A 26,956-nucleotide genomic window follows, 5' to 3' on the forward strand; every position below is an offset into this window, starting at 1 on the left:
GTAGCCCATGTCTCCCAAACGTTCGGCCAACCAGGCCCCATCCACTCCAACAAAGCGTCGGACCCTAGTGTCAGCCTTACCTCCAACTCCAGTCACACCGTCTTCCAAAATCACCAAAGAACCGGCTCTTCCGACTGTCGAGCAACTTCCGGGTCAAAGCAAAGTGACAACGGACCAGTGGTATCGCTCAAAAAGTACTCGAGAGGGATATGCAAATTATGTCAAGGCCGGAATCTTGTGGTTGGAAAACTGGGTTAAAGATGCAGCCAGTGCTGAGAAGGACGACAACACCACTAATGAAATTTCTGAAGATACCCAGGCTCCTGACGTAGCTTTGAAAGGCGCATTTGAAGTCATCAAGGAGGAGACACCCTTGGCTCTACGCTTATTCATTACCTATAAGTGTGATCATCAAGGACGAGGGTTTTCCACTGCCGAAGGGACTCGCTCAGCCTTCAAGGACTACTTCGAAAGGCGAGTAGAGGCGAGTGTTGAGGTTCCTTTGCTTACGCTGATCAGCAATACCAGGGTGTTGGGTTGTCAAGGAGAAGGCTGGCGGTTCAATGCACATACAAGGACTTGGGAGGGCAACCCTGTCTTTCAGACCGACTTCAAGGTGTATTTTGAATCCCTCAAGAATCGCCAAAACCGTACTGCTACAGCTACTCAGGCCTTGCCAATGTTACCAAAAGATATGAAGATCATCATGGATTACCTTGATAACGAAACCTCTATTGGAGACGTCTCAGATATTCAGAAGGCCTACTTTAAAGCCTTTGCAACCACAGCATTCAAATTATGGACCAGGTATGTCATTATCTTCCACGGGTATCTAGCGTCAATGAACACATTACAGAAATGAAGAGCTAGTCAACTTCCAGTATGGCGAGCTGACACCACACCAGATCTCCAGCTCAGGCCAGCAGTATCACAACTTTCGTCTAATATTTCGGAAGACCAATAAGGATCCTAACAATGGTGCGTCATAGGCTGACTATTTCACATCTTATCTAACTTATAAACCGTGCAGTTCAAAATTACATGATTCCGTCACAGAGTGACATGCCTGAGATCGATTGCTATGCACATATCTCTGCTTGGCTAAAGGTTCTTCGATCTCATCTTCAGCGACCTTTGAAAGCAGATGATTATCTGTTTCCAGCGTTGGCTTCAACTGGAAAGCTCAAATTAGGCGAACCTATGACACGCGCTGGAATAGAAAAGTTACTTGATCTTATTGTGGCCAAGTCTGGGGTTTTGAACAGACACAATGGACAGTTCACTACTCATTGTTTCCGACGTGGAGGAGCACAGTATCGGTTTATGTGGGCTGAATCAAAGTGGAGTTTGAAGGCGGTGAAGTGGTGGGGTGGGTGGGCGTCAGGTGAAAATGTGAGTCTCAAGTGACTTCGGGAACTTTTCAAAGACTGATATCTGAAAGGTCGGAACAATCATGCGCTATTTACTAGATGAGCTGACAGCTTATGAAGAAGGCTTCAGCGATATTCTCATGGATGATCGAAAAAATCACTGTCATGAGAACTTTATGGGGGTGCCTGATCCATCCACTCCTGTGACGCTTCGAGATTTGGATGTTTTGGGAAGTAAACTAGGCAATCACCTAGAGTCCTTGCTTCTCAATACTCCTGGGCGTCTGGATCAATACAAGGATAGCTCTCACCGTAAGCGTGTATTCTATCTAGAAAAGTGATATACTTACTGCACCAACTCAGATAATACTCCCCCTCTACCTTCATTATTCCCAGCGTTACTTCAAGCTCAACTCTCTGAACATGCCCTCCCAACGGCAACGTCCAGCACTGATCCTCCTCCCTCACCCCCTCAAGATGATGAACCTTTAATTTCCGAGGTGGATTACGTACTTCTGGGATCAAAACCGACACGCATACCAGTTACTCATACGATGGACGACGTAATTAGGTATTGGTTATTCGGTGACCCCGCAAGAGGGCTTATTGTACCCTTGCAGCATTGGAAAGCAGCATTCTCCCCCAAGTCTTACAAATCTGAAGCTCAGAAACTCAGCAATATTCGTCTTTTATATGAAGAGTACGCAGGATACTGCGGAGGAGATCAAGAAACATTTAAAAACTACTACCTGGGGACATGGTCAAAGTTCTCTGACGCACTAAGGATAGTACGGATAGCTCGCATAGAGCGGGGAGATGCAAAGCCTAGACGTAGTAGAAAATAATATTTAGACTTGAATGACCTTGGTCGTTTTCTCAAATTTGCTATTTCCAATTCAAAGAAATTCAACCCTTTAGTAAAGAGAAATTCTTATCTTGGTGGGCTATTAAATCTACGACATCCAAGTAAGCGTTTATGGGTGGCTATGTAGCATAGTTGCCGCAGATTTAGTATTTGGATTTAACTAAGATTTAGTCTGAATGTGAGTGATGTTTGTTATATACTTTCAACCCCGACTCTCAAGTTAGATTGGGTTCATACATTTTCAACGACTATTTTGATAAAAAAAATTCTTGAACTCTCTCATTCTTTTGTATCGTTGTTGGAATGAGAAGGGTAGTATATTTTGTACTGTTCTGAAGACTCAGTACTCAGTATTTTTTCTCTAATTAGTGCTCGACTTCGGTCGACCGTGGTTTGTTGCATTTACTAATCAGGAGAAATATTTGTTGTAAAATTGTCTACAATGTCCTTGGGCAGTATACATTGAGATCTAAGACAAAGGAAGGCAATATAGGAAATCTAATTCGCATTGAAGTAGGGAAATTCCAAGCCCTACTGCGAGCAAAGGCAAACCCAGGTTCTGAGGTTAGGAATACCTTGTACTTGTAAGTACGATTATCTCAGGTTTGAGCGACACAGAGAAGAACCCTTGTTGGAAAAGACAATAATCCTCACCCTGTGCGGAGGAAAATCCAAAGGTAAACAAGCAAGACAGAAACTCAGTCGTTCAAAAACAGTAAACAATAGTTGCTAATGTACATACTGGTAGTTACACCCTTGCTCGATTCTGACAGATCTACACTCCAAAGCAAATCGTAAGACTGCAATCAACCGCGCGACTGAAAACAAAGCTCGATTTCGCGTTTGCGACTGGGGAGGTCTAGCTGTGGGATTGAGGAGTGGCGTGTTTTGACCTCGAGGGCGGAAGAAAGAACTGAGGTGACCCATCGGCACGTCAGCAAAGCATTTTGCCGGAACGGTGAAACGATAAAGACATACCACGGTCCGCCAAACCAGCTGGAATCTTGTCCAGCAATGCAATCAATTCGGAGGTCACGGCTGCACAAGCGTCGGCATTTTGGAGTGAATCGTATATGTCGCGAAGTCTGGCAGGGTAAATATCATGAAAGCCAGGATTCGACACATTCGAATTCACCTGGCTGCGCGGCTTGCCATCGTCGCTCTTCGGTTGCTGCGACTGACTGTGAACGACGCCAAACGACTGCAGGAGGGCGCCTGTGAGTTCTAAGTTTGACGTCGTCAGTAATGAAAGCAAAAGCAAAAGCTATCAAAAAGGTGTCAGTTTACCCACCCACCCGTTCTTTGTGCCCGTCTCTGAGTGCCGTCGTCGTCGTCGCTGCATCGACCGGTCTGGATCCCATACGTAGTCGCCGCGAACGGGAACGTCGAGGATAACCCCCGCAACTTGAGGGCCATAGCAACTGTGAGTGATCACAGTCGTCGTCGTCGTTGTCGTCGTTGTCGTCGTCGTCGTCGTGCTCGCCATATACTGACAGCAATGTAGGCTAGTCGTACTCGTAGCCGTTGCTGTTCGTGGAAGCATGGTCACGGCCCTGTATCAGCAAAGAACCTGTCGAGTAAGTGTCCCGTCCACGACACGCTGATACCACACTCACCCTTTGCCACAGCGTCCACTCGTTGGCGATGCCGCTATGATGCTGAAATGCAGGGACGCGGGCGTATCTCCCTCGCGCGCACGCACGCGCACGACGGTCAATTCAAGGCGGGCCCGGGGTTGCACAGGACAACTATAGATATCTCGTCCTGCGCCACGTACATAGGATCGTCGGGCGCGACCGAAGCTCTTGACTGCCGCGACACGGTTGCCATTGTTATTAACGGCAGTCCTCAGCGTTGTGCGGCCACCTGCAGAGACGGCTGAAGACAAAGCGGAAACGAAGTTCGTGTTGCGGTTGCGGCCACCAGCATTGGCTGAGGCAGACGATTTAGCACTGGCTTGAGCAGAAGCACCGGCGCGAGCTCTTGAGTTGGCGGCAGCATTGGCGGAGGCCCGGGCGTTGGCGCTTGCTTGAGCAGAAGCTTTGGCGCGAACATTGGCATTAGCGTTGGACTGAGCGGCGGATTTGGCGCGGGCATTGGCATTGGCCTGAGCAGTAGACTTAGCACGAGCGTTGGCGTTGGCTTGGGCGGTGGATTTGGCGCGGGCATTGGCCTGGGCCTGGGCGTTGGCGTTGGCGTTAGCGCTTGCTTTGGCCTGAGCGTTGGCCCCAGCTTTGGCAAGTTTCGCCTGAGCACTCGCGTTGGCGTTGGCATTGGCATTGGCCTGAACCCTGGTTTTGGCGACGCGATTCTTGTTATTGGCCGTCCTATTGTTGGTGTTCGTCTTCGTTCGCTGTGCGGTGCCCATACGATTTGTCGCCGACTTGTTCCGGTTGTTGGTATTGACGGTAGCGACTCTAGCCGTTGGCCTAGGCGTTGCTGTTTGCGGCGGCACCGCCTGCAGAAGCGTTTGTGTTGGCATTTGCGTTTGCGTTTGCGTTTGCGTTTGCGTTTGCGTTTGCGTTTGCGTTGGCATTTGCGTTTGCGTTCGCATTGGCACCGCCTTGTTGAAGCTACGACAAGCTGTAAGCACAAGATACTAGCTTTGTAGCAGATGGAAGAGACGTACCACGACACAATTACCAAATTTCTGACTTGCGGCGTTCAAGAATTGCGTGATGCATTTGTTGCCTGTGGAACCGCCAGTGCATGTAGTACCGGCTGGGAGTTGAGCTTGAATAGTCTCCTTGGCCTGCCTCTCTTTGGTAACCTGTCCGTGAAGTCGTTAGTGAGAGTGATGACAAGGACGGGGGCGATACTCACTCTAACACCGTTCTTGGTAATGGTACCTTGAACGAAGTTGCTGCCGGTCGCTGTCCCGTCCACAGACATAGTGAACTGGCGAGACCCGTCAAGTCCTCTATCAATGACGTCAATTAGTAAGATTGCGAAGAGTACGAGTATGTAGATGAAGCAGCGTACGCGTTGTAATTTTCTACGACGACAGAGAAAGACCCATCGGCGTTGACAGGAAACCTCGGTTCGTGTTCTCATGCCTCTTCGTTTCGTTTTCATTCTCGTTCTCGTTCGTTTTTGTGTCTATTCGTTGGTGCTTGCATAGCAGTTCGAGTAGTGGCGCTCACGGTCTTCGTCCCGTTCGATTGCTCGCTTTTCTTCTTTATACATGGGCGTGGGTGTCACTTGTATCACGGGCAATTGTCTCTTCACGCTCTGCCCCCCATCTTCGTCTGGTTCTTTGTGGTCTGGCTGTGCCTGCGCGCTCCCATGGCGTCTGCGGAACGAGCGTCGACTTTGCTGTTCGCATGGACTTGGTTGCACGCGTTCGCGTCATTGCGTATGTACGTTGTACACCTGGCCTTTTATTTTTTCTTCTTTAACGGGTGCGGGAGGTGCTTGTGCCCTTGTTGGTCTTTGCGTGTTCGACATTCGCGTCGACGTGCTTGCACATTTCGGCTTGGTCGCGCCCAATCGTCTCTGCCCACGTCTTTGTGTCTGGCTGCGCCTGCGAGTTCGAACGTGGACGCATCTCCGTTTCCTCGTTCGCTCCCATGCGTCGACGGATGAGTGCTAACTTCGCTGTTCGAGTGAACTCGGATGCATTCGTTCGGGTCGTTGCATTCGTGCGTTACGCGCCCAGCCTTCACTTTTGTCTTCTTTGACGGGTGCAGGAGGTCCTCATGGCCTTGCGTGTTTGTCGTTCGACGTCGACGTGCTTGCGCCTCATTCCAGCTTGATCTCGCATCTGCAGCCATGGCTACAAATGTTCGTTAGCGTTAAATGGAGAAGAAGGCGCAGAGTTTGTACTCACGCAATCTCCAAATCTTCCCCGCGTCCCTTTGCACCTCCTTTTCATTTCATTTCCGCTTGACATTTGGGCTACCGCTTGCGCGTTCAGTCCGAAAACGCAGGCATCAGCGTGGGCGTTAGATCCTGCTTGACTGCGCTGGTTGGTACGGGTGTCGCGCTCACCACAATCCTCGTCGTTCGCCTAGAATGCCGACCGGTAAGGAGGATGGGAAACGAGGAGGGGGGAGACGGGAAGGGAAGGCTTGCAATAAACGAAACGAACGGCTAGGACATCAGTCTGCGCCCCGAGTCCAAGTCTCGGGATGTCGCACCCGTTAACGACGGAATGTCGTACACATGCTGTGCACCGCACCCAGTAAGTCATCAAGCACACAGTGCAGCTGCCAGTTCGACTCACCTTGTACCGCCCACAGCCCAAGCTCGTTGCGTACACCAATGGCCGTCCAACACACACCCATATCTACCAGGTCTGAGGCGCGGACACGCCGTCGTCGACCGCGTCGTCGAGGTTTGTTGGCGAAGGGTCGGCCCAATGATGGACTTGAATGGCCGCTCATTGAAGTGTCGCCCACGCCCGATAGCTCCTTTGAGCGAAACGTCGGCGATGTCTGCACAAGGACGAAGGGTTGCGTCGAGGAGCTGCTGAATATAGTGGTGAGCGTCATCGTTGCTGTACGTTGCTAAATCACTAACCAGACGAGGCGTTGTAGATCGGATGAACAACGCCAGGTTCGTGGCCATGCTCTACGCGATAGACGTGCTCGACAACACACTATTGAGGTAAGCCGCCATTTTGTATCGAGAGACGCGAGCCAAAATCGCTGGAAACGACATCATAGATTTACCATATCGTCGAGGCAGCCTCACGCAACACTCACCACGACGCCGAGACTCGCAATCAACAAAACGAATGGCTAGGTCACCAGTCTGTGCCCCAAATCCAAGTCTCAGGATGTCACGCCCGTCCAACAACAGAGCATCGTACGCACGCTGTGCACCGCACCCAGTAAGTTATCGACCACACAGTCCAGGTGCCAGCTCGACTCACCTTGCACCGCCCACAGCTTGAGCTCGTTGCGTGCACCAATGGCTTCCCAACTCACACCCAAATCTACCAGGTCCGAGTAACAGGCCCGCCAATTGTCGTCCACGTCGACGACTCGCGATTGGATGCTGAGTACGCGAAGGCGCAGTCGTCGCGCGCGTCGTCGAGAGTTGTTGGCGGAGGGTCGGCGCGAAGCCTTGAATCTGGGAGATAGATTGAGATTGAGAGCTGCGATGAGAGAGAGAGGATCAGCGCGAACGTACACGTAGACATAGACGTAGACCCGAGACTCACCACGCAGCACGCCGGCCAGGGATGTGAGAGCGAGTGCGTGGGTGGATTGTGGACTGGACAACTGAGCCGTCGCCGTCGTCCCCGTGAGCTGGGTGATTGCGCGATTCCGACGAACGAACAGCACACCCAGAAGAGCAAGTCGCGGTCGAATTGCTGGACTTTGAACGACGGGGACAGTCTGAGCGGCGGGGATCCAGACGCGTGCCCGTGAAGCGTGCCCGTGGACCGACGAGACGCGCCACAACTAGTGCGAGAGCGAGTGCGTGAGTGCGTGAGTTCCTGGCCGTAAATAGAGCGCGCGACTGATCGAATCCAGATGGACCGTCTACGAAACCCGTCGCTGGAACTACGAATCAGCGCCCAACGCCGTCAGTACGCTGAACGAACCACGAACAAATGAACGAGTGCGTGCATACCTTACTCATTCTTCTATCCTTCCAATCCAATCCCTTGCCGTGCAGCTAATCCCATATGAATCCAGGGCTCGATCTGCGAATCGCCTCGAATCTCTCAACGGCGGCGTAGCCTAGGTAAGTCATGCGCAAACCAGTTTATTCGAAAGTGATCTAACGAACTACATTTTGTTAATACAGGGTCCCTACCGTCTATTCCTACGGGTCGCGCGCGAGTCCTGTCGACGACGACAACAACAACAACAACGATGTTTTGCTTCCATCTACAACGACGACGTTGTCAGCGCTGCGCAGCGACTATCGATTGGCTAGGTACGTACCTCTCTTCTCTTCTCCTCTTCGTCGCGTTCCCATTCCTTCCTCTAACGCTAACGTCTTCGTCTTCGTCACTCTAGCTTTCTCCTCCCAGCCATCAACGTCTCCACGCAACGCCAGCGTCGTTCGCAAGCCGTAGATGCAAACACGCCCACTCGCCTTTGTCGACGCAGCACATCGTTTCGCAATCTGGCGGACTTGACACGCAGATTGGGTGCAGGTGCGTCGGTGCGTATCTTCGTCGCCTTTCGTGTTCGTTCTTCTCTTTCGTTCTTCTTTTGTCCTTTTGTTTCGTTTCCTTCCCATCTCGTTTCGCTTCCACGTCGTATCCCCGTAGCGTTATCGTTGCGCCTTCGCTTCGTCGGGGTGCGTCTACCGTTCTAGTCGTTCGTCGTTCGTCTTGCATCATCCGCGTCCCTTTCCTTTCCTCTCCTTCTCTCCGTCTCCCCTACTCGCCTGTGCGCCAATCACTAACTCCCCTTCCCTCAGCACTAACGCCTCGCCGTCCTCTCCCAGGATACGCGAGCACAATCCTACGTCGTGCAATCGCGCGCCTGCGCTCTGGATTCGCCGGTGCGTACTCGTACTTATCCTCTCCGTCTCTTTCGTTCCTCGTCGCTCCCCGTCTGTTTCTTCCCCGTTCCGTTTTCGTTGCTGCCCCCGTCTGCGTCTGCGTCTCCCGCCTCCCATTCGTCCTTGCCTTCTGCACCGTGTTGCGTCGCACCCCGTCCCGTTCCCGTTCCCCGTGTGTATGCGTATTCGTATTGCGTTCGCATTGTGTTCGCATTCGCGTGCATTCGCAGGCTGCAGCCCCAGCGTCTCGTACGCGCGTTCTTGCCCGTATGTCGGCATTAACGTTGGCGTTGGCGTTGGCGTGCGTGCACGCGTTTCCGCCGCCGTTGCGCCCATCTTTCGCGTTGAGTATTCATGGTTACGTTGGTATATTCGTGGTTGCGTTGGCATTGGCGTTTACATTTGCGTGCACACGTTGGCGTTTCTGTTAGTACCACACCCATGCCCACGTCGTCGTCGTCAGCGTCGGTGTTCGCGTTTGCGTTTGACACATCGTGCTGCAGCTGCTCGAGCCGCCAGCAGGCCCCGGGATTCGGATTTGGAATCGATTATTGGATGGGCGGCAAGGCGTCGAGGTGGGTGCGCGCACGCAGACGTCTTCCTTCGTTTTTCATTTCATTCTTCGTCTTCGTTCCTTCGTGCCTTTCTTTCTTCGTCTTCATTTCTTCGTTACTTGTTCTTCAATTACTTCGTTATTCGTGTCTTCGTTTCTTCATTTTCGCTCTCCTCGTTTATCTGTTCGCGCCACAGCTACACGGTGCCCACTACCCGTTGCCCACTACCCGTTGCCCACTACCCGTTGCCCACTACCCGTTGCCCACCACACGTTGCCATAACCGTTGCCCGCCGCGCCAGACCCAACGTTCCACATCGCACGTTCCACGTCCAGGCATCCGCTCTGCAACATGCGAACACAGCGCCTGCGCCAGCGCAAACGTTAACGCTTAAACGAAGGAAACGAAGACGAAAATGAAAACAAAGTAGGTACGTACCTCATCGTCGTCTTTGTCCTCGTCCTCGCATTCATATCTCGTATCTCGTATCTCGTATACCGTTCGTTGCTTCGCGTTCCGCCTCCTGTCCCTTCGTTCGGTGTGCTCGTTCCTTGTCTTCGTTTGCTATTTGCCCCGTTTCTTCCCTACGCCCCGTTTTGCATACGCCGTTTCTGGCTTTCGCTTTCGTTTACCCATCCCGTCTTCGTTCATGCTTTCGATTCTGACTCGCTGACGCGTACGCGTTCTGACGCATCCAGGTCGAGAAACTTGCGCGACTTGGATTCACGGAGCAGGATTCTGGGCGGCGTTGGGCGGCGTTATGGGTGTGTATAGTCGTCGTTGACCGTTTTGAGGGCGTAGAGGTGATTTGGGGGTTCGTGGGGCAGGCGCGGAGTTGCTAGGATAGTAGGTAGCCGTTGAAGTTGACGGGAGGGGTGGAGTAGCGCGGGTAGTGAATGCGGACGTGCGAGGCTCTTGAGGACGGTCAATGGCGTCACGTTCGACGGGGAAAGAGAGGGCGACGTGGGTTCGTAGTAGGCCGTTGGTAGTCAGAGGTAGCCGTTTGAGGGGCAAGTGAGGGAGTTGCGTCGTATTGGGTGTTGGGACGTGGCGTGGGCGTGCTGCAGTGCGTGGGGTGAGTGAGGTTGAAGGGAGAGAGTCGCAGTGGCTGGGTGAGGACGGGGATGTATGCGAGAGCGAGAGAGAGGGAGGGAAGGGAGGGTAAACAAGAGAGGGACACACCTGCGTCGTGGGTGTAGTCTTGGGCGTGAGCGGTTCGCGGCGCTGTTAGGTGGGAGCTGTGGAGGAAGTCAGCGATTGGCGAGGAAGGAGGAGGGGAATGGGCGTGGATGGGGGAACGAAAACGAAAACGAAAACGAAAACGAAGACGAAAAGAACGAATGGAAATGAATGCGATAGATGGGGTTAGACGCACCCCGTTTGCGATGCCAGCTAACGGTCTGGGAGTTGGGAGTCGAGACGCCCTGTGTTCACGACAACAATGAGTCGGTGGGGCTACATTGAAAATACACGCTGGGACTTACTTGGTGGGTTGTTGTACACGTTGAAGCCTCGAACATCCGAAGTCGGAACATGGGAATTCCTTAGCACAAACACGGAGACCCGGGAATCCGTCTTTGAGAAGAAGGAATATGGGAATATCAACACCTGTACTCAACGTGCGGAATCCCTGTCTTCCAATATCCGAAAGTCCAACTTCGAGTACAGGCTTGGGATATCCGAGGCTTGGAAATTCGTGGTTTAAACCAAGTGAAATCCGACGTCTTGCCTGAACCCAGGAATTTACTAACTTTTAGAAAAGACTTGGGAATATCGGAACATCGAAACTCACCTCTTCGAGTTGAAGAAAACCCCACCTCCCCCAGAGGAACTGGATCTCTCCCCTTGCTACGTTGGGAAGTCAAGTGTACCAACGTCGAAACATCACCTTCCCAAGGTCACGCAATTCCTTCAACTTTACGTTTTCAACGTTGTGGACGCGTTTGTTGATCAACAAAATCAGGTGACGAGTCCTCTTGGCCTCTTACTCTCATCGTATCTTTTTAGCGCCCATCCCCAACCATACCACCCTCTCAAACAAGCCCTCTTCCACCCAACCCCGGGGCCCTCGTAGCCCAGCCAAGTGGCGGAATACAGCATCCTGAGCCCTGGGCCCGGCATCCACCGCTAACCCCGCCCCCCCGGTCCCCTAGTACCTACGGATCCGAATTCGGAGATCCTGCTTCTGTGCCAAACCTGAGTGAATTCTATGTCCCCTTGTCTGGCCAACAAGACGCAACCCCTACCAGAAAGCGAGCCAGAGTCGATTCGCGCAATACACCACCCCCTGCTAGCCCACTCCGCGTCGCCTCAGCTGCAATCCGACAAGGTGGCGGCTCCATACAAATGCCATACCCAGATTGGACCCGGACATGCGTTCAAATGCTAGAAGACATTGTCGAGGGCGCCAGAAAGACGTTAGCGTGGACAGATGTAGCTGAAGCTGTGGCAGCAGCTTCCGACGTTGCGAGAGCGCTGAAGACTGCGCTTGACGAGATCGACCGCTTGATATCAGTTGATGACGACATATTCATGTCCCAACCTGCAGTGCCTCACACCCCACCCGATAACGCCCTCGATACTTTCAAATCGGAAATTAAAGACCTGTTTCGCAATCTGGAAGCCAACCTGTCCACCAGGATTTCAAACGTTGAAAGACGGCTTGGACCTGGACCATCCCCGTCACCTCCCCCTGCCACCTCCAATGGCTCTAGCCTGAGACATCAGCCCGCTACTTCCCCCTCGTATGCAACCGTAACCAAATCATCCCCCGCAGCTCAGCCTAAGCCAGCTCAGCAGCCCAAGGCAGCGACCACCTCTCCAGTAGCCAAACCTAACACGAAGTTCATAGTGCGGTTCCAGGGACGTTCTCCCTCTGAAGACAGCCGTAAATCTTCCCAATTTCTCTTCCACTCTCTCAACCAGGCCTTCAGTAATAATGCGGCTGCTCGAAACGACGGCCTTGAGATCCTCGGCGCGGAATGGAATCGAAGTGGCAACATAGTCTTAACCTTTCCATCTCATGTCAACCCTACCACCATTTACAACCATACTAACTTGATTCACTCCATTGTAGATCATAATCTCAGCGAAGTGATAATATCTCATGACACCAAATGGTCCAAGGCGGTGTGCTCAAGAGTTCCCTCTATGGGGTTTGATGGTCACTACTGGGACTCTAAAGCTCTTGGCAACCTCCTTCGACGCAACCCAATCATCAAGAACCTCAAGATTACGCAGGAACCCCGGTTTGTCTCAAACCCAGCAGATGGGTTGCCCCCTGTGGCGCCTGTCGTCTTCACTTTCGAAGACCCGGATGGGTCCAAACTCAAAGAGTTGCTCAAAACTCCCATCTTCATGGATGGCCGAAACACTCCGGTACGCCCATGGAGAGAGAAACCTAAACTAACTCAGTGCAACAGGTGCCAAGGCCTAGGACATACAGCAAAACTGTGCAACAAGCCAAGTGTCTGCGCTAAGTGCGCGCAAAGGCACCCCACAACGGAGCACAATGTCTATTGCCCTTCTGTTCTTAAGGATGGGTCCAGCACATGCAAGTGCACGCCGCGATGTGCAAACTGTGAAGGAGAACATTGGGCAACTGAACCTAGCTGCCCGGAGAAGCGCAAATATGTCCCTCGGCCCGCCCCGCCCGTCCCTCAAACGTCCCAGACCCACCAAACACCAGCACGGCCTGTCCCACCCCCACCCATGCAAGTTGACACATGAACAGGACTACCCCCCTAAAGATCGTGCAACTCAACGTGGCTCGCTCGTCGATACGGATCCACATTATACTCAACCATTTAACTGATGTACATATCCTTATGTTGCAGGAGCCATGGTTCGGTCGCATAGGGCTTGATAAGTCAGACTCAAACCCAGAAGGGCGCCCCATTAACGGCCTTCCTGTGTCGCCAGCGTGGGAGTCTTTCGCCCCGCTCTGCCCAGGAAAACCTCGAGTTGCTACATATGTACGCCGCAATGTCCCTGGGCTTACCGCGACCCCCCGACCAGACATCGCTAAGCATCCTAATATTTTACCTGTAGAATTCACTTACGGAAATCTCTCATTCCTTGCAGTTAATGTGTATAATGAAGGCAACGGGGTCAAGGCAGAGGCGATAACAATGTTGTCACTCCTCCCGCTCAACCCCCTACTACCCACTGTAGTCGCTGGAGACTTTAATTTGCACCACAGCATGTGGTCACTGTCCCCGGTTGGCAACCAGCTGTCGGCCAAGGACTTGCTAGAGTGGGCCGCTGACAACCTTTTCATGCTAGCTAATCCCCGGGGCTCTCGCACGAGAATTGGAGCCAGCGGGCAACGAGATTCCGTCATTGACCTCACCTTCTTCAACTGCGCTGCCATTGATTCTGTCGCTTTTACTGCTCCAACCATAGACGAAGATTTATCATTTGGTTCGGACCACAACACTCTAGTATACTATGCCAACCTCCCAACCCTTGAAGAAGATTGCGCACCCAGTAGCCTAGGCAAACGCCTTGATCTGGGGAAACAAGAAGAGTGGACAGCCGAATTCTCTGCACGGTGCCAAACCGTGGCTGATGGCTTCAATGAACTCAATTCCGCCCAGGAGCTAGACTGTGTAGTTGAAAAGCTGATCGAGTGCTTCACCCAGGCTACAAGCTCCTGCATGCCTGACCGCAAGCTGAACACGGCAAAAGCGGCTCGATGGTGGAATCAAGAATGTCGCAGTGCGGTAGAGGAAATGCGAATGGCAACTCGTGAAGACAAACCCAAACTGCTCAACCGCATGCACCGGGTCACCAAGAAAGCAAAACAAGATTGGGCTAACTCCGTTCTTGAATCGGCTACCCCCGACAATGTCTGGCGACTCGCAGACTGGTCAGCTGGCAAACGTAAGTCTCGGATACCCCCTCTTGTCACTGACAATGGTATTGCAGCATCCCCGGCCGAGCTTGGTGAAACCCTCAAGGCAGCTTTCTTCCCGTCGGCCCCTTCGCAAGTTGCAATAGAACAAACCACAGACCCCCCAGCTAGAGATCCCCGGCCGTTCGTACCCATCTCCATCGAAGAGGTGAGCGAAGCACTCAACGGCACATCTAATATATCTGCCCCAGGACCATCGGAGATAAACTACCGGCTCATCAAGTGGGGATTCACGATATGCGGCCCGCTCCTTACACGTATCTTCAATGCTTGTCTCCGTCTAGGCTACCATCCCAAACCATGGAGAGCTACTGCGGTTGCAATTGTTCCAAAACCTGGGAAGACAGACATGTCCAACCCACGCTCATACCGGCCTATCTCCTTACTGGAATGCCTCTCAAAACTACTGGAGAAAGTCATCACCCGGAGGATCCTATTTGACGTAGGTAGATATCAGTTGATTCCCACTAACCAATTTGGGTGTAGGGACAGGTCGTCAACAACAGACGCAGGGGTTACGCTAGTGCACGACATCCAATCTGGATGGAAGAAGGGTTTAACCGCCACCACACTTGCCTTCGACATCAAAGGATTTTTTGACCATGTACACCACGGCCGCCTAGTAGAGGTCCTTCGCCTTGCTGGCTTTCCTTGCGAAATCAGAGGATGGATTCAAAGCTTTATCGCTAGCCGCCAAGTTTCCTTACGTATCAATGGCACAAACACTGCATCGTCAACGTGCACGATTGGTATTCCCCAAGGGTCCCCACTCTCACCCATTCTTGCCGCCCTCTATACTGGTCCGGTCATCACAATGTCAATAAACCATAGTCGGTCCGCGCTATACTTTTACGTTGACGATGGGATGCTCGCTGCTTTTTCCAGGTCGATTCCCGACAACATTCGGCAGCTTCAGGAAGACTTCCGAACTATCAATTCTGCCCTGCGAGCCATAGGCCTTTCAGTAGACAATATGAAGTTTGAGATTATGCATTTTACCAGAGCTAAGTCCCCCGAACTGCTCCCAATCCATATTAACCTGGGCCCAGACAATGCACTGACTGTTTTTCCCAATCCAGTTATGCGTTGGTTAGGTTTTTTCCTGGACCGCAAACTGGAGTTCAAAGAACATGTGCGAATTATGTGCAATCGGGCAATGTCCAAGATTCAAGCACTGACAGTATTGGGTAACTCGGTCCGCGGGATGAATCATGCCAACCGCCGTCTTGCTTACAAGACAATTGTCCTCCCGGTGCTAACCTATGGAGCGGTGCTTTGGTACACAGGCATCCGCCAAAAAGGCCTGACAAAGCAAATGGCCAAGGTTCAAAACACAGGCCTCCGGCTCATCTTGGGAACCTTCCGCACGTCACCGGCTGCTGCCCTTCACCACATTGGGTCGATCCTTCCTATTCCGCTTCTGCTTGATCGAGTTCTTGATAACGCAGCAATCCGTTTGCGAACGCTTCCCCGACATGCGCAACCCATTATCCGCCTAGCCAAGCCCTGGAACCATGGCCCTATTCAGGGCCCTACGTGCTCAAACAGCAGAACAAAAAAGCAGACAAATCTCCAACAACTTGCGGCCCGGGCACATTTCACACTCGACATTGATGAACGCATCAATCCCTACGCCACGCCGCCCTGGCATCTAGGAAATCAATGGAGTCATAGGCTAACATTTTCTAGCTATGCTCCTCAGAACAAAGACACCCGCAAACAACTTGTCCGCAATATTTGCAAGTGCGAAAGCGAAGCAAGAGTAGATCCAACGGTAATGAACATCTTCACGGATGGCTCTCGGCACTTGGTAGGTGAAGAATTTAGAACCGGGGCTGCCTTTACTGCTGTCTACTTAGGAAAGGAGGTTGGCAAGGGCCTGCTGGGCCTTGGTGCTCACTCGGACAACTTTGACGGCGAAATGTTTGCCCTAGCGCATGCGGCCAGAAATCTCCAACAGCTCCTACAAGATCGACCACAAGTGTGCCATGTCCGCCTTTATGCTGACAACACCTCAGCCATTACAGCAGCCTATGATACTAGCCCCCATCCTTCGCAAGACGCCTCGGTCATTTTCCGCCGCAGCATAGATGAGCTGCTGTCTGCCCGACAGGACTTAAGGATCCACGTTTTGTGGTCTCCTGGTCACTCGGGGATTCAGGGCAATGAACGAGCTGACCAACTGGCCAAACGAGCAGCGGCACAATTGCCTTTCATTGGGTCTACCCTTGCCTGGGCGAAGGCGCACAGCAAGACAGCTGCAATCGATCGTTGGGTAAAAGAATGGAAGGAGTCTCCGAAAAACTCCCCCTCATCTTTGTCCCTGACACGGCCGCCATCCACTCGCCTTGACAAGTTCCATCGGTTGTTCAATGGGAATCGACGCACCTATTCGCACACCATTCAAGCCCTACTGGGTCACGCCTTCACTGGGGAATACTTTTCCAGGTTTGTCCCACGGTTGCACATGGCCTGTCCATGCGACGACTCTCTGCTTCAAACCCGAACACACATTTTAGTGGATTGCCCGCTACATGAACATGCAAGAGACACTCTACGCGAGGTGTCATCAAGCCTTTCGGTTGACTTTTTGTTAGGAACACAAAAGGGAATAGCGGCGGTGGCCAAGTTCATTAGTCGGTCAACTGCCTTTTGCCCACCTGCCTCGAATGACAGCTAAGCCCAACTGATTTTCTTCCCTACCCCCCTGTACCTTATGCTCTTATAATTCTTCAGTCATTAACAGCGTAACATCTATCTGACCTACCTTTTCCACAGATGAACTTTCTGACCGCCCCCGGGTATCACTCCTGATCTGGCCCCGCACCCAAACAGCCCCGAACCTCGTCACAAACAGGTACGGCAGGTAGCTTTTTCCCAGCGGCCTTTTCCCACAGGGTTTTGCCAATGGGTTTTTTAACGCACCCTCGCCGCCAACGCCTGGCTGAGCTCCAGCTTCCAGGCAGGGACTGTAGCTGTAGTCACATGTCTGTACCTACCCCCGCACCGCGTCTTAGTAGCATAGCATACTTGTAGCGGTATATAAATGCAGAGTTAAAAAAAAAAAAAAAAAAAAAATCAGGTGAGCGGGCATATATATAATGGGAATTCCCTACTCTATTTACCTTGCTTTTCCTTCTCTTCCTGGGCGGCCTCTACACTGGGAGCATCCGTTCCTTAAGGGAATTGAGATTGATTAGCCACATACTCCGAAACTCCCTGTTGATATTGACAATATCCTCAAGGTAAGCCTGCCATCCTTTTTTAAGGAAAGGGAAATTAATGAACCGTTTGAAGACTCAGATGACCATGTACACCAGCCTGTACTTCCCCCAGGAACCTGTATTGGATCCGGTGGAATTCGTTTGGCTCTCCCAAGAGCCTCTTGCCACAGCAGTAACAAGGCTTGAGCAAGGTTCCGAGAGCGCTCAGATTGAGCAGTATCCTATTTGGAAGGAGAACGTAAAGCAGGAAATAGAAGGTCACAGTTACTGGGTGCGTGCTGAAATCAAAGTTGAAGGGAATACGGACCAACAAAAATTTAGGTACAACGTATAGTGGATTGGCTGGCTTTCGTTACGGGGGGCATTGAGTTATCCACGGGAGCCCAAGCTATTGAGGTGTTCATCGACTGTATGTGGCTTCGGCACATTGGTCAGGATGAGAACGCTTGCAAACGACTCCATCAAGCTCAACAAGACTTTCTAGAATTACCCGTTAGTTTTCCCTCATCAGTCAACTCTTTGTCTGCTAACAAGGCCTTTAGATTCCATCCAAGTTCAATAACGGCATGCTGGATAAAGAGGAAGAGGAACCGGATGTTGAGATCAAAGTCGAACCTATTGATTTATCGGAACTTCGTCTGGGCTCAGCAAGTGAGTTTCTGCAGCTCCGTTGGGAGCAAACAATGCCGGCGAACTGGAAGAAGACTATAAGGGAAGACCCTGAAACTCAATATCTGGTGTGTAGACAGTGGAGTGAATCTCTGGCCATCTTTTTCTCCGAAACCAATGTGAGTCTATGATTCTTTTCCCGAATTGCCCTAATTCATGTCCTCACAGGAACCGGGATTCTCAGAGAGTCAGGCTGCCGTTGAGGCTTTGCGACAGATGCGTAAGATTACGACAACCACCTGGTCTCAACCAAGCTGGCAAGCTGCAGTTAAGGTATAGTCCGTCACAAATTGGGGAACATGATGTTGATGATTTGACAGACCTCAGGCCTATCTGAGGTCATCATCGACATATGCAAGCCATCCAAGCAATTGGACATCCAGTTTCCCCATGTTATTGAGACCTTCCGACGTAACGTTTGGAGGGAAACACTTGGGGAACTTCTCTACAATTGGACGCCCAAAGCTGTGATTGAAGGAATCGCAAAGGATTTTAATGATCTGAAGACGACTAACACTGTAGGTCCTGGTAATTAATTGAATATATCGCTAATAATCTCTATAAAGTTTCGGAAAGGAGGCGTAACTTGTACCCCTTTGACATTGCTTCGAACGATGTCTGAACATCCCAAGTCAATTCCCAGAATATCCAATCCCGCCTCCATCTTCTTCTTGGTCAACGGTCAGAATTTCACCATGGCTTGGGAACGTTGGCTCCAGCCCGCCCTTGATCTTTACGGTATTGCGGTAGGTTTTTAGTCAGAATCTACAACTTTTGAAAGAAGTTAATCTATGTCTTTTAATTAGACTGAAGACGTCAACGTAAAGGAGCTTCATCGTCGAATACGTGGCCTTGACTTGGACCGCATCAAGTCCGAAGTCCCACTGGATGAAACTCTGGAACTTATCCTTGCTGAGACAGAGAAGTTGGTAAAGCAAAGCCAACTTGTTGTTGAAAGCAGTGTGCGTTCTCTTAGGATTTTAGAACCGCCTCAGGCTAGCAACATTACTGTGCCTAGTTTGAAGGCTTCTGCCAAGACTGCGGTGCTAGGAAAGACGAAGAAGATCCGGCGACGTGGTAAGAAGATCTCACCTTCTTCTGAGGCTCAAGACAAGCCTTCATCCTCGAATCTTCCCACTCCCTCTCTTTCCACTGAAGACGCCCTGGAAGATGGATTGAGCATCACTCTCCCTTTAACAAACTCTTGTCCTCACTGCTCCGGGCGTGATAAGGATGAGTGGTGTGTCCGTACTGTGGAGGTTGAAAGGCTAGATGGTAATTATCAAGGTTGCGTGTTGACCGAAGCTCCTGAACATGACCGTCTAAGACCTAAGGTGAGTGTTAAGGTTAGCAGAATGTTCCCCACTCACTTATTTTCAGGATATCCGACCAGGAATGAAGGACGACACCAAGTATTACCATCCAAATGATCTGGGACTCAAAGCATTGCAATCACGTCCTGAGGTCTTCACCCGTTGTGCTGTTGATACCACTCTATTGGTGAGCGGTGCATTGCTGGTAAGCAACCAAGTCAATTTATACCAATTACTAACACAGAGATTGATTGATTTAGGTGGGAGCAGTCAAGTTCGGGGCTTTTTCCTCGGAGGCTCTGACTGAAATGCAGGACCATCATGAGACAAGCTCTGTGCTGAAGACAGTCAAACGTGGTGCAAGCTTCCGGGCTTTTGCCAAGGGAAGCAGTACTATGAAGGCCATAGGTTCACATTTGCCTCAGGGTGGAAATCCTGGTAGCGGATATGGTCCTTATGTTGACGTCAAAGCAGATACTCATGACGACATTCGTACTCTATTTAAACATGCAGAGGTATGTCTCTGTTTCCCTATTCTTGCTCAGAACGGAGATCCTGACAATTAATTATTTAGATTTCAGACAAACTCACGCATGCGGCACAACACATATACTATCCTGTCACCAAGGTTATTGGTAGAGACAGTGTTAGCTCAGGCATGGATCCATTGGGTTCAACGGGATCAAATATGTTTATCTGCCGCAACTACGTCAGTCCCATCCATGTTGACGATGATCTTACTATCTCGGCATGCATGCAGCTAGACAAGCACTGTCCCTCAGGTGAATGGAACTTTGCTTACGCACAGTGGGGATATTATATTGAAACTATTCCAAACACTTTATGGTATGTTCACAACTACTCTATTTAACCGCTTTTCTGAAACTGATCTAGGTTATTCTATGGCACCCATCAACACGGGACAATAATGCCTAGTCGCTCAACAATGGCAGCGACTTCTCCAGCCCGTCGTTGCAATGGGCGTGCTCAGCCTGCTCAGGTCCAGGCCCCTCCTTATCCTCCTGATCAACAAGAAGCAGGTCCTGCTCCAGCACTTGCTTATCCCAGAGGATTACGCTTCATCATTGTTGATCCAAGAACTCTGGTATCCACAGGCATTCACAACACCATTCGCCGTAGAGACAGAATACGTGCTGCTCACTATCAGGCTGTTCGTCGTTCATATCATGGTGTAGCACGTCATTGGCAGACCTAGTAGATTATGCTACTGTACAGATGCTACCATTACTCAATACTTCTAAGCTTGTTACGATCAACAAGTTTTGTAACAGTAGCGTCCAATTGCTTATAACAACCAAGAAAGCCTCCCTCTTCATCTCCATTTATCCCAAAAGCCCTGTCCAATTCACGCAACGAGTAGGCTGCCGTACGTGCAAGACGTTGCTCCTTTGGGGCAAGTAGATCCGGCAGACCCAATCCTGTGAGACTTTGGATGACGCCTGCTATCATCTTTAGATTTTCTTCAGAGAAATTGAATGAAGCCGACTTCGTGTTAGAAGCGCCACGCTGGGGGATTTCCTCAAGTTCGGCTGTAATCTTGACCATCCATAGCTCCAAAGATGCAAGGTCCAGCAAGCATCCACAGCTCAGACGAGGGATGTGATCCCTCGAGGTGGCTAAGGTGGCGGCAGACACTTTCAATGCCTTAACCTCCTTGCTAATATCTCTATTGCTGCAGGAGATGCACCGACCCTCGTTGTTCTGTTAAGGTATGGTTAATCAATGGGGACATGGGTAAGGTGTGGAATCTGACGTGCTCTGTTTGTTAATACAAATTCCGCAAGCTCTAATCCTTGTTCGACAACCCCAGGATAGTCCTCAGGTTTGTTTCTTGCTTGAATTGCCATTGTCTTCGACAGTGGAATACACTTTTGTTTGATGTAGTCGTAGATTTCATATGTCTAGAACACACAATAATATAAGCATGATGCGTGCAAGAAAGCCTCTTGACTACCTTCTCGTTGCTGTTTGTCCGGGATTGATGTACCTTGCCCGCAGGTGCTTCACTGCGGGCATTGCCCGAAATCATCGATGGTGATATCGTGATGACACGCGGATAGCATTCAAGTTTTAAACCCCGTATTTCCGACAGCAATATTGAATAGTAAACTCTGAATGTCAACTAAAATAAAATCAGAATAACTCATGCATGAAAATTGTGAATACAGCCATAATAAACTTGAAGGCAGAAATGGTGAGTAAATCAAGAGGAAAATCAGAATCCCCCCCCCCCCCCCCCCCGAGGATATCCTGGAAGTATCTTAGATGAAAATCAGACTACCTCGGGTGATTAAAATCTAAATATCTCCAAGCTTTCATCCGGGAGGATATGCTGATGATATCTAGCATATCTTCTTCAGTATTTCCTTCATTTAATCACTGAGATCATATTCTGAATATTAATTAACATACATTCAGAATATCACTCGCCGTTTTTGATCGATCGATCGATATGTATTCCAAGATGTAAGTCTTACAGCAAGAAAAGATTTGTACGTATGAAATCCCGCATTAGAGGGCGAATCTGAGCGGTAGGCAGTGCCCGCGAAGCTCTACGGGACCGCGTTGTGTGCCGTCGTTCCATGCGAATTCGGGGTCATCGTTACCGTCGACGGTTATCATAGCTCGCAACGATCCGTTGCGATATATATATACGGTCGCGGATAGTTCGAGTAGCGCAGATTCCGACGCGCCTCTGTACTCAGAGTCGTCAGTCGCTGAAGCATGCATATGGCGATCCTTACGTGATAAAGAGAGTGTCTCTCTTCTTGATGCAATTGCCAAAGCGTAGAATCGCGGCGTTGTAAACGTCCATCGTGAGTTTGTGAGTAACGTCTGACGTATAGTATGTTTGGTTGATTGACATGATTCTGTAAGCAAGTGTGGGTTAGAGGAGGCAGAAAAAAGCCGTATGAAAGGCAGGGCGTACCTTGCAGCAACGTTGTTGGTGGTGGTGGTGAGGAGGAGGGAGGTTTGATGGCTCAAAACATTTATTTGTACCTACCTATTGTTTGTAGTACCTACTAGCCATCGCAAATACAAACGAAGACACCCTCTGCGCGTCCATCCCACTCCCAACTCTCCTCGCTTCGTGGACGATCCCACAATTAAAACCTACGCAGCGAACCAACAAAAAGGTGAACACACAAATCAAATTTTTCACTTACTCACTCATGGACCAGGGCGCACGATACCCGAAATCTTTCACTAATTACTCACTCATGGACTCGCTCCACTCACCGTACGCTGTGACGATATGTTATTCTGCTGATCATTCAAGGTGACGCGTCTGCCTATTCCCTCTAAGGTATCGCCGTGTTTCGTTGATAGGCATCAGCAGCCACGGTGTATCACCGTTCCATAGCGTCGTGGATTGCGTGGTTAATCTTGTTGATCGAGCCGTTGCTGAACCAAAAGTCCCAGAAATGGGTCTTCATCTCCGTAATCAGACTGCGATCCAAGTGGGAGACTGCGTTATACACTGTAGGATACAGTAGCTGTCAGAATACCGCTTCGCGTGGATTACAGGATCGCTCACCTATTAATAGGAAATCCGAGGCCAAATATGCCTGCACATCCAGCATCGAGGACACTTGTGTTTGTATCATCGAATCTGTCGTAGCACTACACGTTCGTGGCGACTTCGACGCGGCCGGCCACCCAGATCCTGCTGATCTTCTCGTCGATAGAACGTCATCCACACGTAGGGGTTCTCGCGAACGGAACCCGTTCGTGACGCTCGCGTAGCCACTATGGTCCCAGAACATCCTACCCCTACCCGCATACCATTAACCCTACGCTCCCCCGCCCCGACCTTCCCCAGAAACCCCATTTCCTCGATATCCTGTTGATCACCCACCGTCGTCGCGCTCATAGGCTGGCCGTTCGCGACTCTGATGGACAAGCGGCACGGGAGTAGCTTGATTCATTGACACAGAGGCGAGCAATTGAGGCGCTATATGCGTCATTCCTTGCAAGTACAATATCATTTCTTTCGTTGGACGTAACAAGGTGTCCTATTTGCCGTACGTTTCCAACTCGGGGAATGCCGTAGGTGACTTGGATTCGTTACGAGCAAGATGGGGCCGGGGGAGGCAATTCAGAGGGTGCAGGCCTTCGTGTCGTCGTATACCAGGGCTCTCCTAGGCCAATATGCGCGTCGGTTCTTTTCTATGCTTCGGCTGATGGCAAGTTTTCGTGTAGGTTCCTCCGGATCTACCCTCATGCGCTCATTCAAAGCATTGATCGCTTTGGATATTCAACTGCGCGAAAATGAGTACTAGTCTTAAGTGAGGTGACCGCAAATGATAGGGAACGAGAGTGAGCTGTGTTTGTCCTTAAGCAAGCGCAGGGCAGACTCACATGGTGTCCCTTGGAGTGTCTAGCGTCCAACGTGCGATGTCCAGAAGTAAGTCATCCCACACGCTTGTTGTGTCCCCTTCAACTCAGCAAACTCGCCACTGCTGCCTGCTTCCGCTGCGTGCTCCAACGCCCACTCAATCATAGCCACTATCCGCCCTGCCAAAAAGCGCATCGGCCGTCGGCCACATCGTACGCATCATGATCAGCCTTAGATCTAGATTAGGACGTATCTTTCAGTTCAATCGAATGAAGGCAATTGCAATGTCCCGACTCACAGATTACCCTTGATTTTGGTGGGCCGACATCCTTCGCACTTGCAAAATCATGCAGAGTCTAACGAATCACTGAAGGCCGGGAGCTCTAAGCTAATTCCTTTCTCTCTCGCTGCTGCCTAACTTTCAACTGAAGTGAGCATTTCATGATCAGAACCAGCGGAAACCCCACACCGATTTCTAGATAGGTTTTGCTCCAGGCCAAACTAGTATCATTTCTTAAAGGCACATTACATGTGCATGTACAGGAGCGTAAAAGTTGACCATCCAAGAGGGTCCAAGTCTCAAGCTTAAGTACAGCGTTGAACACTGTACTTCTCGAGCCTCGGGGAATGAACGTTAACAACGTTAACGTTGTTTTAAAAGCAGTGACGCCAGCCAATTCCACTGCAGCACGTGCGAGGAGTCAGCAATGTCACATGATCAATGTAAATTTAGAGCCCATATCAGGAAATCTAAACATTGCAGCTCAGCCTAATTACCTCTAAATAGTTGCAACTATTTATTGTGAGGGAAAAACATGTTGTCTGCGTTGCAAGTCGAACATGATCATGAGTGGCCAGTACTTCCAGCCCATACCATCCTCTAGACCTTGGTTATTCACCCGACGTTCTCGCGTTACAAAGCTCTCCGTCCAGCTCACATGGTCTGACGTCCGTATCAAGATGTTATATTTGCGGGGGTTCACGACGTTAACTGTGACAGATAGTTCGTGGTCGCCCCAAAAGACGTATCCGACATCAAAATCGCAGCTAGCATTGGAAACACGATGTGGGATCAATGCAGCCATGCAGAGAAAATCTCTACGTACACCGAAACTCTTTGGCCTGGTGTTGTTGAAGTCACCGAAGGGCCTCATAGATCAAAAAAATGGGTCGGTGAGTAATTGCTCTAAACTCGATCACCGGGGCGAAATTTTAAATGTCTAATGCCGTATCAGCATCAGGCGGTTTCATAATAACCCATAGAGACACAGAAGTCATGGTACAGGTTATCCAACCTGTTCCATTAGAGTACTTCCCCAACGAGGTGATACATGGATCATGTGCACTATTCGAAAATAGTATTCAACTACTGCAACAGATCATTCATAGGACCCTTGAGGAGGCTGGGAGAATTTCCCGAGGTGCAAGTAGAAAGCGGGATGATGAAACGGAACAAACGACACATTGTGACGGAGCACTGCAGTATACCGCATTTTGTAGGAGCTTCCTTTAATGCAATGTCCGCGACTCAATAGATCCGGATTTGTGCATGGTAATTATCCATACTGAGAGAACATCTTTGAACGGTCAACGTATAGATTATTCCCTGAATGACTGGCTGAGCTATAATTATAATATGATCTATCAGTCTGATGATCGCGTAGGGAGTGATAATAGCAAACTCTTACCCGGTCAAGTGGTAATATATGAACAAGTTTCATTCCTGGCGCAGCCTCCATGAAAGTCAACGCGCAGTGCGATACCAGATTTGAAAGTGGTATAAAATGATGCTGTCGATCTTCTCTGTCGCATAAAAAGCCCGCTACAAATCCATGCAGACGATAAGGATCCATTGTTGAGTCGATTGGCGTGAAGGCCTGTATAGAGAGATACACAGCACCAGGTGGGTTTTGATAGTCGGACTGAAGGATGTTTTCAATAGTGCCCGCTAGGAGACTGGCCCCTTCCGTCCCAGAATGTGTTGATGGGGAGGACCTGAACATTACAGAGCCATTTCGATACTTGGCAGAGTTTGCACGTCCGTACGGAACACCTCGCCACAGAACTTCTTCGAAGGCTAACACACTTCGTGTCACCTCCTGCGTAGGGGTCATTGAGCGGAGCTTGTGGTAACATTGATCGTCTAATCTCAAAGGTTCGGATTTTGACCCTAACTTGAACTTTGGAATGTCAAATTCGTGTAGGCGATAGAACACTCGTGGGTCTTCGCTGCTTATTTTGGATAAACTTTCAACAATCCTGGGGACATGTGCTCGTAGTGTCCCATCATCGGATAACAGCGCGGCGAGGTTGGCATTACGGGCGGATGCAAGCATCATGGAAGTCTCAGTCTGACCTACGGACGATGAGAATCCGACATGCCAAAAGTAGATGGATGATCAGCTCACCTAGTTTCCTATTTGTATTGACCCGATGGAGGAAATTGATGTATCATTCATAATAGGGAGAACTGTGAGCATGAACGGGACCAAAATCGTTCAGCATTGTTCCTAGGTGAAGGGCGGCGTGATCAACAGGCTTGAGGGCGACGTTGGGGTATAACACACGAGAATCCGTCATATATTTGACGGTGTATCGACTGTACTCAGATATGTGCTCTTGGGAAGTGGTCCTCATATTGGCGATAACAACAGCGCGAATGAGATCTAGGAAATTCGAGAGTAGGTCGTGCCTGCGTTCATCCGCCCTATGCCATAGCCGTATGAGAGTGATGGGGAGGTGGACAGTACATAGTGTCCGCGTCTGATCCGCTGATAAATCCGTGACCAACGCCCAATTCTTTGGAACACGGGTGGTCCAACTTGGCAGCAGCGTGCGCTCCATGTCCTCCCAAACATGCATCAGAACATCGATCCCTAGGACGGGAGCTCGCTTGTTGGTGTCAGGAAGATGCTGAATAAGGGTTTGAAGGGTATGATCATCGGAGCTTGCCTGCAGTATAATTATAAGTACATAAAAATGAAGTATATAAAGCCAGTATATCACCTACTTTGGTTAAGATTGCGTTGGCGAAGGGCATTTTTACTTGTTGTCCATCTCTTGAAACGGCGTTGGGGTTGATATCGATAATGCGACAAACCTGCTGGAGATGACCCACAGTTATTCTCGAGATCTTGCGTTGCAGGGTTTCCAGCCTTTCGGCCTCATCAAGGTGCTCTTCTCGTAGGAACGCTACAAGGATGCGGATAGCGGTCATG

At 50.3% G+C, this 26,956-nt stretch overlaps 5 protein-coding genes across 5 annotated transcripts; 3 read left to right on the forward strand and 2 right to left on the reverse strand.

The window, feature by feature from the left end:
* Nucleotides 1–7: 7 nt before the first annotated feature.
* On the forward strand, nt 8–2,215 carry PC9H_009029 (uncharacterized protein; the record flags this gene model as incomplete). Its single annotated transcript, XM_036778536.1, has 5 exons — nt 8–807; nt 857–978; nt 1,031–1,392; nt 1,442–1,682; nt 1,734–2,215. The coding sequence occupies 5 exons, from the start codon at nt 8–10 to the stop codon at nt 2,213–2,215; spliced, it is 2,007 nt and encodes a 668-aa protein (XP_036629964.1).
* An 826-nt stretch (nt 2,216–3,041) lies between these two features.
* On the reverse strand, nt 3,042–5,127 carry PC9H_009030 (uncharacterized protein; the record flags this gene model as incomplete). The annotated part of the gene is made up of 6 exons (XM_036778537.1): nt 3,042–3,148; nt 3,214–3,499; nt 3,527–3,788; nt 3,852–4,798; nt 4,865–5,005; nt 5,059–5,127. 6 exons carry the CDS (start codon nt 5,125–5,127, stop codon nt 3,042–3,044), a joined length of 1,812 nt encoding a protein of 603 aa, XP_036629965.1.
* A 2,671-nt stretch (nt 5,128–7,798) lies between these two features.
* Nucleotides 7,799–9,676, forward strand: PC9H_009031 (uncharacterized protein; the record flags this gene model as incomplete). The annotated part of the gene is made up of 7 exons (XM_036778538.1): nt 7,799–7,806; nt 7,996–8,127; nt 8,225–8,350; nt 8,620–8,703; nt 8,941–9,129; nt 9,207–9,278; nt 9,454–9,676. 7 exons carry the CDS (start codon nt 7,799–7,801, stop codon nt 9,674–9,676), a joined length of 834 nt encoding a protein of 277 aa, XP_036629966.1.
* A 7,799-nt stretch (nt 9,677–17,475) lies between these two features.
* Nucleotides 17,476–20,594, forward strand: PC9H_009032 (uncharacterized protein; the record flags this gene model as incomplete). The annotated part of the gene is made up of 11 exons (XM_036778539.1): nt 17,476–17,667; nt 17,718–17,888; nt 17,939–18,184; nt 18,234–18,338; nt 18,386–18,583; nt 18,632–18,811; nt 18,872–19,399; nt 19,446–19,583; nt 19,639–19,893; nt 19,953–20,224; nt 20,273–20,594. The coding sequence occupies 11 exons, from the start codon at nt 17,476–17,478 to the stop codon at nt 20,592–20,594; spliced, it is 2,607 nt and encodes an 868-aa protein (XP_036629967.1).
* Nucleotides 20,595–20,623: 29 nt separating this feature from the next.
* Nucleotides 20,624–21,428, reverse strand: PC9H_009033 (uncharacterized protein; the record flags this gene model as incomplete). Its single annotated transcript, XM_036778540.1, has 3 exons — nt 20,624–21,100; nt 21,172–21,300; nt 21,354–21,428. 3 exons carry the CDS (start codon nt 21,426–21,428, stop codon nt 20,624–20,626), a joined length of 681 nt encoding a protein of 226 aa, XP_036629968.1.
* Between the last annotated feature and the right edge of the window lie 5,528 nt (nt 21,429–26,956).

This window comes from Pleurotus ostreatus, assembly GCF_014466165.1.
Source record: "Pleurotus ostreatus strain PC9 chromosome Unknown scaffold_6, whole genome shotgun sequence".
Classification (NCBI taxonomy): domain Eukaryota; kingdom Fungi; phylum Basidiomycota; class Agaricomycetes; order Agaricales; family Pleurotaceae; genus Pleurotus; species Pleurotus ostreatus.